The sequence below is a fragment of the Carassius gibelio genome, chromosome A16 (genome assembly GCF_023724105.1).
Source record: "Carassius gibelio isolate Cgi1373 ecotype wild population from Czech Republic chromosome A16, carGib1.2-hapl.c, whole genome shotgun sequence".
Taxonomy (NCBI): domain Eukaryota; kingdom Metazoa; phylum Chordata; class Actinopteri; order Cypriniformes; family Cyprinidae; genus Carassius; species Carassius gibelio.
Window position 1 is genome coordinate 12,995,829 of NC_068386.1, and position 12,945 is coordinate 13,008,773.

Consider the following 12,945-nt stretch of genomic DNA (forward strand, 5'->3'; position numbering starts at 1 on the left):
GAAATCTCCATACGTGTTAGCCTTAGCCTTTCTAAAGTAATACAAAATTTGTTCTCTTTAGCTTTTGTGAGATCTCTGTTGAAATTTTTGTTACTCAACTTCAGCACATGCATGGGCTAACTGTATGTATGTGTAATAGCTCAAACTAATTCTGTTTCAATAGAGTTTCTAAAAGCTTCATTGTGTTTAGAGACAAATAAGTGATTGCAATGTTGCATTCACAGCAATGTTGAATGGGGTTGAATAATTATGACACAGCAGTATTATTAAAAAATCTTTAAAAGATTAAAAAAAAAAAATATTTTATCCTGGATCTTCAGAAAAGCTTGTATTTGTAAAGTACTGCAGTCTCTGATGGGTTGAGTAATTTTAATTGCAACTGTATTTATTGTTATTGCAATTTATTATTAGTGGTAGTAATAGTATTTAGTAAATGCTAATTATTGTTAAAAATGTTACATTTTTATAATATTACACTGTTTTATGTTCACATAATTGACTTACTGGGACATGGTAGAATCCAAACTATTAACAGGAAATCTTATTGGTACATTAGTTTTACATTTGTTTTACAAAAGTGTTTGTTTATTGAAGTCATGTATTCGGAATGTATATTATTGAAGCGTAATAAAATAGTTTTTATCTGTTTGCATCTTAAAGGTGTGACAATGATTTTACTAATACACAGTGGCATTCACTGTCAGACATTACAGCTGCCAAAACGCGATTCTGGACACGTAATAAAATCTGGAGCGTGCTGTAGTATGTGGGGTGGCACAGAGAGTCTTTTGCCATGAGTTTACACTCCATGTTCTCACCAACCTGAGGGGGATCTGATGTTTCTGAGGGGTCTGGGCAGTACAATGAATTATGAGACATTATCATGGACCCTCTCCGTAGTGAATCTTTCTGTTTTATGCTAGTAGATGGCAACAAGTGATGCTTTATTCAGCTGTTTTGTTCAAAAATACTAATTCATTCAGGAACAAAACAACCACTGCTGTGATTTGCTCGGAAATGATGTTGATCTGCGTTCCGTTTTATATTTCTCTCTCTGCTTAAACGTTATAGTTCTCCTAAAAATTAACATTCTGTCATCATTTGTTCACCCTCATGTTGTACAAAACCTGTATGACTTGCTATCTGATACAGGTCGTGCAGGTTTGGAACGAAATGAGGGTGAGTAAATGATGACGATATAAAATTTTGACGGAACGATCTTTTTATATATTTAGTAACCACACACCTTTTATCTGAGATTAAGAGGTTTGCAGAGAGAAAACACTAGCTCGATTTGTGCTTGGAGTATTCGTCATAATTGCTAGTTTGTTTCCACTAAAATAAACACAGTTAGTCTGTTGAATTGCCGGAGTTCGGCTAGCACAGGGATTTTCCGCTTCTTTCTACTAAGTATTTATTGCACAACAGCGACAGAGGAAATTTGTTCTCAGCTGCTCTCACAGTAGAACGCTGTTACATTTACAGCCAGTGGCCAGGATTCATTGGACTGGTCTTTGGAATTATCCTCTAATTGAATTTTAGTCTAACAACTACTCACTGTTTTCTATTTGAATTATAATTCATTAGTTAATGGCAGTATAATGTTACACATAGCATGTAACATTTGTTAATAACTTAGTTTTTTATCCATGATCATTTTCGTATTGTGAAAAGAACTATATCGTGTCATTTGCTGCAATGTGCAATTATTTTTTAACTTAACAAAACTTTAACCTTTTTATTGAATTTGTTCTTTTATTTTCTTACTGTGGAATATTGAAGCCTGGCCTCAGGCCATCAAGTCATCCTTACTGTCCTGTAATGAAACAGTCCATTTTAGTAATTTAGTCTACTAATCTAAAAAACATGAACTTGCAAACATTGTTTTACAAGATTATGTCTTTTAATGCTTTCTTTGTGCTTTATTTGTCTCTCGACAGCGCGGGCCGTCAGGTGCTCAGTGTTCAAATCCAGCCATGAACATAATTGGAGCAGAAGATGAAGACTTTGAGAATGATGAGCAACCTGTGAGTGATACTTCAGCTCAGAACTAGTATGAATGGGAATAGAGAATACTGCTGTTCTTTAATGATTCTTTTAGAATCTTTGAGGTAGAAATATTTGGAATGATTCCTTTTCAATTAAATTTATATTTTAAGCAGATATAAGTGTTTAGAAATATATTTAATGCAATTCTTAATGTTACAGTGTAGTACAGATTTGGCATAAAGGCAATGCAATAATTTATAAATGTATTAAATAAAATGGTATACTAAAACAATTAACAATTGGGATTATATAAACCTCCATTAAAAAAAAAGTTTTTTTTGCTCTGAAGAAAATGCATAATTTTCAGCAATGTTGCATTAAATTGTTCAAAAGTGACAGTAAAGTAATATAAAATGTAAAAAAAATATATATATATACATATAATTTCAATGAATGCTGTACTTTTGAACCTTCTATATTCATCATATCATCCTGATATTTTCATAATAAGAAATGTTATAGAAAATGGCATATCAGAATGATTGATTTTTGTAGGATCATGTGACAATGAAGACTGGTGAAAATTCAGCTTGGCCATGAATAATCTTTTTACACTTATATTACTCTTAGAATAAAATGCATTTACATTTAAAACAGTTATTTTAAATTATGGGATTTCACAGTTTTGCTGGGTTTTTTTTTTTTTTTTTTTTTTTTTTTTTTTTTTTTTTTTAAGTATAAGAGACTTCTTTCAGAAACATTTACAAATTTTTCCTATTTATTATTATTATTACTTTTTTATATACGCTTTCTTTTTCTCAGATGGTGGATGATAAGAGCAGTCACTTTACCAGCATTGAACTGTTGAAGTCCAAGCCCACCCACCTACTGGCCTTCATTCATCATGTCATGTTACAGTTTGACTGTGCTCCTGTGGTGAGAACTTCAACGATGTGTGCCTGTTTATTTTTGTCAGTGTGCATGCATGCATTTACTTTAGTATGTGAGGCTCAGTGTGTTTCTTACATTACCTCTTGTTCGGCTATGAATGCTGTGTGTGTTTAGGGGGTGGATGGTGTCATGTTTTTAGATAAAGCCCTTTTCATGTGATTTAAAGCATGAGTATTTCTTCCTTTATTTGGCATGCAGCCAATGCGGTCTACCCCAGGTACCGTCTCCCAAATCCCATATCCTTCATCTCTTTCTTCAGATAGGATAAATCGCACAGATTCAAAATTGATTTAAAAAAAAAAAAAAGTACATTATTTAGAGCATAACCAATAGCCATTCATTAACTTTGATTTAGAGATATCTGTGGTCAGGGGGGAAAAATGAACGTGGACATCTTACTCTATATTGTTTTCATTTAATATATTATTTAGTTTGACAAGTTATGTTTGCTTTCAAACCCAACAGGTACTATGTTGTGTTCTTTCAATTTCGATTGGTCCTTGTCATCCCTCCTAAAACTCTTTTCTCACTGGTTAACAAGTGCTCGGAAAAACTCTCTGAAATTTTGAAAGGTTTAGTTGCTTCTCTATTCAGCCAATGAGGCCAACATAAAGGTTAACCTAGCATGTATTACTATCCCTCTATTCTTGGTGTCTAAATCTGTCCGTTTATTTTACACCCTCACTCGATCTCTCTCTCTTTCTTTTTCTTTTACCCTTGTTTTAGCTATGCTACCTTCATGCTGACCTCTTCAGGAACTTCAATGCCAAAGACACCAAGAAGCACTTTGGGGAATTCTACAACTCTTTTCTGGAAAAAGGAGCGGTATGTGAAGAAGAAGGGTTTTTAGACATTCGGCTGTCAAGTTTGTTTATCACTTTACAAGTCTGCCTCTCTGTTCTGTCACACTTTTCAGTCCAGCCCTCATTTTATTGTCTTGTGATTTTGTTAGACCCGCTAAATGAATTCTTGAAGCTGTTTTTTATTTATCACACAGGTGATCTGCTCACCGTCAGTCTCATCTTTGAGCTTGTTTTCTTTCAAAGTGAAGAAAGCGGTCTAATATTTTAGTATATTGTTTCCTGAAATAATGAGGCAGATTAATATGAAAATACACACAGAACAAAAAAAAAGTGAAGCAAAAACATTAGATTTGCAAAGACATTTCTGGTGGTTGATGCATAACCCTTACATGTCCAGAGACGCCTTTTTATCATTAAGAGTTTTCCAAAGAATCATTTATTTTATTTAAAAGAATATATGCTTTTGAAAGCACAGATATGTCAATTGTATCATAGCTTGAAATTTGCATTAAAATGACTAAAATTGTTGTCAAGTTAGGCTGTTTTTCATTACATTAATGGGATTTAATGTATTGTTAATGTCATATTTGGTATGGGTGAGATTCATGGTTCTTCCTGACTGTCATTAGATGCTATTAGAAATGAACAGTATGTTACTTAGTTCATTCTTTCAATTTCACATGATATATCAGCTCATTTCCCCACTCGTCTGTTTCTCCCCTAATCTGTCTCAGTTTAGACTTGATTTCACTGCTTGAAGTTTTAGTTTTTTTTCCTCCAGTCTGTCTGCCTGCCCCTTCTGTCCAATGTAACTTTTTTTCTGCATTCTTTCCTCCTCTTTTAGACATGTTCACTTTCTCTGTCTCTCTTTTTTTCTGTTTGTCCAACCCTGACTTCCTGCTTTGGGTCATGGGAATGACCTCCCCTGATCAATGACTGCTCCCCCCACACTTTTCATGTTTTATTTGTATGTCTTTCTTTCCCTATTGAATGTTTCTTCTCTGCACATTTTTGTGTTGACATTAAGGTTATGGACCTGTGGACTGAGCCGAAAATGAAACTGAAGAAAGTAGTTCTCTGGTTATTTATATTGTTGTGACCTCTGGTGGTGCTGTACTGCATTACATCTAACACTGGAGGACAATATAAAAACCTTATATTTTATAATGTCCTCCATACTTATTTATTTGAAATCAAATCTAACTGTAATTTTTTTTTATAATTATCTCTTCCAGATTCTTAAAGTATCTGTGCCAAATAACATAGCCTCTGAACTGGGTGAGTGAAATCAGATCACTGCACTTAATATTGTGTTTTTACCATACTAACATTAAAATCCATTCATCCCTCTCACTGTGGTCCTTCAGATCGCACGCGTCCAGAAATGATTAGCGAAGAACAACAAAAGCGCTTTGCTAATGAAATACAGTACCAGCAGTGTCCAGAGATACTGCGGCAGCTGGACGACTTCAGGTGAGAGTCACGAGGCCCGCAAGTGTATTCCAAAATAAAGTGGACCTGGAGCACTTTGCATTCACAATGCACATTATCTTTACATATATAAGATTACATTTTCGGAAAGTCTTGAAAAAGCTATATGTCAGGCCCTGTTAACAAGTACTCATCTATCCCTGGTGCTCGATTTCCATACCTGTCTATCTGTACATGTTTCCCGCATTAGGCAGAAGAGGATGATGGGAATGACTCCCAATGAGCGTGAACTAATTGATGTGGAATCCCATCGTCCAACCGACCGCATCCCTAAGGACATGAAGGAAAAGGCAGTAGCTGAGACCTTGCTGGAAAAGATGTTTGAGGCCAAGTAAGAACTATTATTCTAAGAAAGTTTACACGCGCACACACGCTCACATTCATTTGACAAATAATATTTTTCTTATTACTGATATTATTCTATTTAACAGATTAATTTATAGTTTATACATTTTGTATTGGAATTGGTATCAATGCATCCCTAGTTATGGTGCGTTTACAGGGAGTCTGTTTTCTCTTTGACTCTCATGTCATGGATGTAAGAGAACCACCAGGTGATCTGGTCTTGTCTGAAACACAGTGCCAGACCTTTGCCTTTTGCTGCCTTCTGCAGTGCCAAACCTATAATCTGAGTCTGTTTCTCACTGTCTGCTGTGTGATTTTTGTGGTGCCCTGCTGAGTCAAACACCATCTGTGCAGTGGGGAAGAGGATCACAAACGCTTCTCCCTCTCGATTCACCTAGACAGAATACAGCTATTGTCAAATCTGCATTCACAGCGGATCAGAACCCCTGAGTCTCTGTCGATATTCACTCACCGGCTGCTAAGTGATGCCTATTGAATGTGTCATACTGCTCAGGATCTTCTTGCTGCTGGGCTGTTTGACCCCTTGCAGTGATTTCTATAATAGCAGTATCAGAATTCACTCCACTCTCTGTTGTGCTTTATATGCAGTTTAATTAACTCTGAGGATCAGCTGATGTGTATCCATTTGTAAGTTTCATTCTTGGCTTTAAAATTGTGCTTTTGTTGTAGATGGCACTTTTTTGCTTAAACTGATGAAGTTCAGTCACCTTATGAAAACGCAAGGCAAAAGTAAAATGGTTGTTTACCTAAAATGCATATGGTTTAAAACACAAATATATAGGAGATATTTAGTACAATGCCAAGGCTGCTCTTTTCCAGAACAAAAAGTACAAATAAAACAAAACAACAACAAGTGTGGTGTATATACGTAACTTGTGTGTTGTGTTCCTAGTCTTACTAAGTAGGGATGCACAGTATATTATATACCATAATGATTATCTGCCAAAAATAGAGATTTTGTTTATGGAATGTATTGGTCAGTTTGGATATTTAGCCATCCCTTTGTTGTTGTTTTCATACTGTTATAATGTAATGAAATTATTAAATGCATTATATTGCATAAATTTTGCAGTCTTTTTATCAACATTTGATTTGTTTTAGTGCTCAGAAGTCGTGGAGGTTTGGATGCTCTGCATAGGCCCACACTTTCATTCTATTAAAAACACACCATGTTAGAACTTGAAGTCTGTCCTATTCATCTCGAAGAAAGAAATGGTGGCAAAGAGAGAGGAAGTGGTAGAGAGAGGATGGAGTCAGAAGTGCCACGCTGGCAGGGATCTCTGATATCTGGCTCTCTGCTAGAGAGAATGATGGAAAGGGGGATGAGGCAGGGGTCAGGTTTGAGGCCGGCAGAGAGAAGAAGAGAGAGCAAGAAACAAAAGCTGGTTTGTAGTGAGACAAGATAGTTAATATATGCTAGATCCATCAGGCTAAAGTGATGTTGTTAATATATATATATATATATATATATATATATATATATAGAGAGAGAGAGAGAGAGAGAGAGAGAGAGAGAGAGAGAGAGAGAGAGAGAGAGAGAGAGAGAGAGAGAGAGAGAGAGAGAGAGAGAGAGAGAGAGAGAGAGAGAGAGAGAGAGAGAGAGAGAGACTGCATTGCCAAAGAAATGCATGTAAGACATTGTATCTGACACATTCAGTGACATAATTAGAGACATAATGCGTCCTCAGAGACTTCACACAGATTCTTTTGACGCCTAAGTGGTCTTAATATGGGTATTCAGTCTTCATATGCACTCACACAATTGCCCTCTGTTTTCCGAAATGCTATCCGCTTTCTCGCAGTTTTTTTTTCCCTCATTCAGTATCCTCCATCAGTACAACAGCAATGACCTCACTTGCAGACGCTCATTGGCTGCACTCTTAATCTGAGAGGAGGATCAAGGTTTTTGACTGGCCAGACGCTGGGGATTCCTTATTACACTCCTCCTTTTTCATTATCATAGGAAAACATAAGTGACTTATTTCCATGTTCTTGCAAGTCGGTTGCATCAGGCAAAAACACAGTTAAATAGCAAGTTCCACTGCTGGAGCGCTTCACTTGCTTCTGGACATGAACGTAGAACATCATAGTTTTTGCAGTTTGAGAAGATAGTGTACTGTAGATCAGACAACTAGGTTCACAAGAGGCCGTTTCAGTGCATTGTTTTGTCTTTCAAAATTTGCCTGGAGTCCCATATTTGATTCACCACCATCATCTTTGTTCTTTTTTTCATTTGCAAGTGACAGAATATGTACATTAGTTTGAATTCTACAAACAATACAACAGTTACTGTCATTTTGAGTCGGGAAAAGCTTGAACACTTCAGATTCCCCCGTCCTAAAACAGAGTTAAAAACCGGTAGAGAACGAGGAAGAAAACATGTTACTTAACTTTAAGCGGTGAGTCCTTTAGACCAGCATGCTTCATTTTTCCTTTAATATGTCTCTAATTTATTTTGCTTTTGCTTTTTGCAGCCCCTCAATTGTTCCAGACAAGGACAAAAGGTGAGTTGTCTTTTTTCTTTATCTTTTTTTTCTTAAGTGCAGATGCTGCAGCAGATAGAATCTTTTTCTACGTGATCATGGTGACATTGAAATTGGTGTGTTTTTTCTTTGTAACATTTTGTTTGGTTTCTATATATATCATTAAAGTCATTAAACAGTCACTTTAATGTAGTTGTATTTATTTACTTTTATGTAGTTGTAATCTCATCTTTTCATTATAAAATTTTGTTTTCATGAAGTTATCAGTCATTCCAGTTTATATTGTTTGGTTGGTTTGATTTTCTTGCTAAGAAATGCAAAGCATGTATTATGAAAAGAACTCCAAGCTGACGTTGGATGGTGAACAATGTGTTTGTGAGAAAGGCTGTTAGTGGATGCTTGCAGCTGTTGCATTTGATCATTTTGTCATGCACAGCTGTATCACTTAATCCATGTGTGCATGAGACAATGGACATACACATGTGCAGAATCTCCTCCTCCAGACTTCTGTCTCTCCTCTTTCCAGTCCTCCTCCCTCTCCATCTTCTCTTTCTCTCCTTCACTGGAGATTCGTCTGCTCTTTTAAAGTGTCTCTGAGGTACTTGGACAATTTGATAGTACACTAGGGTATTGCACTGACTAGTCGCAGATCGCATGGCATCAGTTGCACTGTTTCAGTACATGCAGAAGGAAAATACCTCTGTACACACACCGTGTCTCACTGCAACTGTGTAGCTTTCATTAAAGCAGGTTTTCCCCGAAAATGTCACTTTTCTGTGTAACCATTTCTGTTCATTAATTCCTTTAGTAACTGCATCTTTGGAGCAGTAGCCCTTTATATGAAGCACCTTGGCGTCAAGACCAGAGCACTTGACAACAAGAAGACAAAGTCGGGATGGCGGCCCTCTGTCCCTTCTGTCCTGAAGGTTAGATGATATGCTCCATAGTTCAGCATACAACTTAATTCCTCTGATTTTCACTTAATGATCTGAATTTGTGTTATCTTGTCTAATAGTATTGTTTATTTTTCTGTTAAACAGCCATGGGGAGCCAACAGACCAAACAAAATAGTCAGACCGTCTCCATTCACCCGTACGTACTCAGTACAATCTCTTCATCGCTCTCCCTCAGAACACACGCCCTACTTGCATCACACGCTCATTGACCAAACCTGCATTATTTCACTGTGCACATCGATTTGCATTCAACCATTTACACTAATTACCCATAACACCTGTTAAGATCATTGAGACCAATGTACACAGAAACCAGAAGGCGCTTATCTAGCTTATAGTATGAGAAACATTCATCATATATTTATTGAAATGCCTGCAAGATCAAAGATTGATGTAGAATTTAAAGGAACTTGTTTGTGTTGCTGTTTTCCTCTTGCAGATGATGGTAAGCAATCTAGATTGGACTTTGAAGGTATTATGGTTTGTTATTTGTGTAGATCTTTTCCTCTTAGTTGGTACATTCCCTTACTAATCAAATCTAATGCATGTTTGCATGTTCCACTTCAAACACATGGGTCTGTCTTTTGTTTTGGTTTCCTTGTCCATCTGTTTAGAAAATCTGATTAGATTTTTTGGTTGAGGTGGCTTTGATTGTGATAATGTTTTCAAAAAGTAGTTTTTATTTTATTTTAATGCTTGCTTACAAATCTTTTCATGATTTAGTGTTTCAATACACCACATTTGATGTATTCACAAACAGATTTCAGATTATACTTTGCGCTGTTTTTGTGTGTGGTGTTTGTTTATGTTTGGGTCCCCTTTTTCTTAAGATTTATGGACTTGTTGGACCTTTGAAGCACCCTTTCAATGAATTACTAACACTGTTGGATCAAACTCCTGATTTCCTCTTTCATCTAGTTGTCCATCTGTCACATCTTCTTGTTAGAAACCACACAATGATCACACAAGCATCTGTCAGTCTTTTGATCCTTCCTCATATCGCTCTCTTTTCTCTTACATTCTCTTGGTCTAGTAAAGCAAATCAAACAAACCGTCCCACCTCATCGAGTGTCCGTAAGTGATGGTGGCACAGTGTGGAAACCTGGTGTTGCAGGGTCAGGGAGTGTGCATGGCTCGGAGAGCAGTGAAGAGATGACCGTCAGCGTCAGTGTGACTCCTAGTCCTGACTCTCAGGCTGACACGGGTAAGGGTCGGAAAATTCCGCTTATGCGTTTTAGATTTAAGCTCATTGGACATGTATGAAATCGACTAACATGGTAACTTCTGGAAATATAAAGGGGAATGAAAGTAATTTATACAAAGCTGCACTGCCACCATACTTAATCAGGGGTGCACGGATATTAAAAGTATGGCCGATACAGCCAAACCAATAATTATTTTCATGTTAAGGCTGATAACCAATAACTGGCTGACATCCAAATTCTGTAATATTTTGTAAAAAAAAATCTAATAAAATAAAATGCTAACTAAAATTTATGTGCAAGAAAAAATGCATTATAATGTACTGTAAGTCAAAATCATTTTGAGATTTGCTAAATATTACAATTGATCTTTATTATTGCATAGTTAATGTTTTTAATGATTTAACAATTTTGTGAGCGTTTAATAGCAGGTAATCTAAATGTAAAAATTACTGTGGGCAAATTAGTATTATTTTAATAATATTTATATATTTTTTTTCCAGTTAGCAATTTCAGTGCTTCACCGTAAACTTATTTCAGTTAGCTAACAAGACAACATGTCTACTTTTTGTCTAGGTTTTCATGTAATATATATATTTTTTTACTTTATTTAAATGAATGAAAATTAGTTTCATAGTTTTAGTATCAGTTAACGATTACAACTCTGGTTCAATTAAATTTCTAATATTAGCTGATGGTAATAATATTTTTTGTAAATCTATAATATCAGCTGATAACTGGAAGCAATATATTGTAATACCTATGCAGTGTGAAACAATGCATACAAATAAATAATGTTATAAGTGCGCTTTGATATTATTGAATGTCCCCCTATTGTTTAATACGCAGAAATGTTGTCTCTTTCCTCCTGTAGGTGTTAACATCAATCGGTCAGACCCCAGAACAGTCTCAGAGGTGGGAGATGCATCTCCTGTCAGCACTGGTGGGGGTCTCTCCATCTGTGAATCTCCCTCTGTCATTGATGTCCCTCCAGATGACAGTCAGGACAGTAGCAGGTGAGAAAGTAGGATCAGGAATGGAAAGCAGTTAAAAAAAAAAAGAGAAACGGCTAGCATACTTTTTAAATTGTACAGAAGTATTTACAGTCTTATTTTCTGTGACATAACTAAAGAAGGGTGGAAAAACTCCCTGCCTGCTTTGTCTCGGGGAGTGTTGCTGTGTCCCTCCTGTGCTGCTGCTCCTGCTGCTGCCCGCAATATTTGCTACCCTCCTTAAGGACGACAAACACCAAGACAGTCCCTTACTGCGCATACATGCCTCCCTCCCTTTCCCCTCATATCGTAACTCCTTTACTTCCCACTTTCATTTTTTTTCCTCTGCATTTTGCTTCCTTCAATGTTTTTTTTTTTTTACCTGTATGTTTGATCCTTGTCCCACCTGATGTTTTGCAATGTCAGTCATTTTTGTTAGCTTTCAGTATACAGTTTACCCATGCCGCAGTCTTTCTTCGCATCCAGTCAGCGCTATGTCCCGCAATGTTGCGCCAAGGCCTCAAAATAAGCCGATTCTGTCTGAATTTTAGCAAATATTGTGACTGCCCAACTATTTGAAAGGCTGTGTTTTTGCTTCTTCAGTTAGTAGGTATATATTTAGCAGATGCTGTCATCAAACGTGACTTACAGTGCACATATATTTTGATGGAGCAACCTGATGTTCTGCAGTTTGGTACAATGGTGAAATTAACTTGTGGGAATTGAAACTGCAACATTCTGGATTTCAAAGATTAACTTGACTTAGAAACTTAATGAAGCTTCTTTACCTTACTGTTTACAATATATGACAAAACTACTGTAACTGGATTAGCTTTGCATTTGCTGGCGTAACTGTCCTTCATGTGGGGGCATTGTTCGTTGCTGTTGTCCGTTGTTGTGCGCTCTGTCTCGCTTTGTTGCCGGCCTTGAGATTTTGTTTAGGGAAGCGTTGAGGTAATAGTTGGACATTTTGGTTGGGTGTTTGTTAATAAACGGTTTGTTGTTGGTTATTCTGTAACTGTTCGTTCGACCTATGTTTTTACAGAAAGAAGACAAGGTGGGTCTGCATGGTTGTCTCTGGGATTTTCTGCCAGCCTCAACTGCTACTGATGCACACATTCTCTTATTAAAAATAAATTATATTAAGTATTATTATTCATATAGTAGAAAACATTGTACAATGAATGACATGGTTTTTAAGCTTTAGATTTATATTTAGACTCACATAGACACTCAAACTCACTGCATGGCTAAGTATGGTTCTTCTCTGGTTTAGGGGCTTTAGGGATTGGGGCAGAAGTATCTGCTTTTTGGTACGCTTTGCACGAATGGAGCCCACTTATTAGCTGATGGTGTTTATACTAGTATAATTAAGGTGTTTAAATGCACTGATATGCTGTAAATGACACATTAGAAAGATCAGAGATGTTTGTTAATGTGGATCCCAGAAGGGTCTTTGAACTGATGGGGCTGGATGAATCTCCCTGGTGAACTAGTGCTAAAAACATCATATCTTTTGGTTTAGACATTATTTGTCTTCACATTTCACTTACTGTTTTTTCTTAATCACTGTTCAATTTTCTGTTTCTATCATCTGTTCATGTTACCTTTGGTCTGTGGTCTTTAATCTCACTGTCATCCAATGTCCCTTCCACATTTCTGCTACTTGATTACCCATTTCATTTCCTGTCCTGTTCCCTTTCTGTTACATT

The 12,945-nt window shown here is 36.5% G+C and overlaps 1 protein-coding gene across 6 annotated transcripts in view; it reads left to right on the forward strand.

Annotated features, from left to right (window-relative positions):
- LOC128030627 (rho guanine nucleotide exchange factor 1) overlaps positions 1-12,945 on the forward strand; it is a 41,734-nt gene that overhangs the window by 18,303 nt on the left and 10,486 nt on the right. For 3 of the 6 annotated variants that reach the window (XM_052618405.1, XM_052618407.1, XM_052618406.1), the window contains exons 3-15: positions 1,941-2,027; positions 2,812-2,925; positions 3,667-3,765; positions 4,979-5,021; positions 5,111-5,216; positions 5,425-5,565; positions 8,075-8,104; positions 8,892-9,009; positions 9,124-9,175; positions 9,479-9,511; positions 10,073-10,243; positions 11,116-11,257; positions 12,279-12,290. In XM_052618405.1, coding sequence (XP_052474365.1) covers positions 1,941-2,027; positions 2,812-2,925; positions 3,667-3,765; positions 4,979-5,021; positions 5,111-5,216; positions 5,425-5,565; positions 8,075-8,104; positions 8,892-9,009; positions 9,124-9,175; positions 9,479-9,511; positions 10,073-10,243; positions 11,116-11,257; positions 12,279-12,290 — 1,148 coding nt within the window. The remainder of the gene's footprint in view (positions 1-1,940; positions 2,028-2,811; positions 2,926-3,666; positions 3,766-4,978; positions 5,022-5,110; positions 5,217-5,424; positions 5,566-8,074; positions 8,105-8,891; positions 9,010-9,123; positions 9,176-9,478; positions 9,512-10,072; positions 10,244-11,115; positions 11,258-12,278; positions 12,291-12,945) is intronic. The other 3 variants (XM_052618408.1, XM_052618410.1, XM_052618409.1) reach the window with 2 other exon arrangements.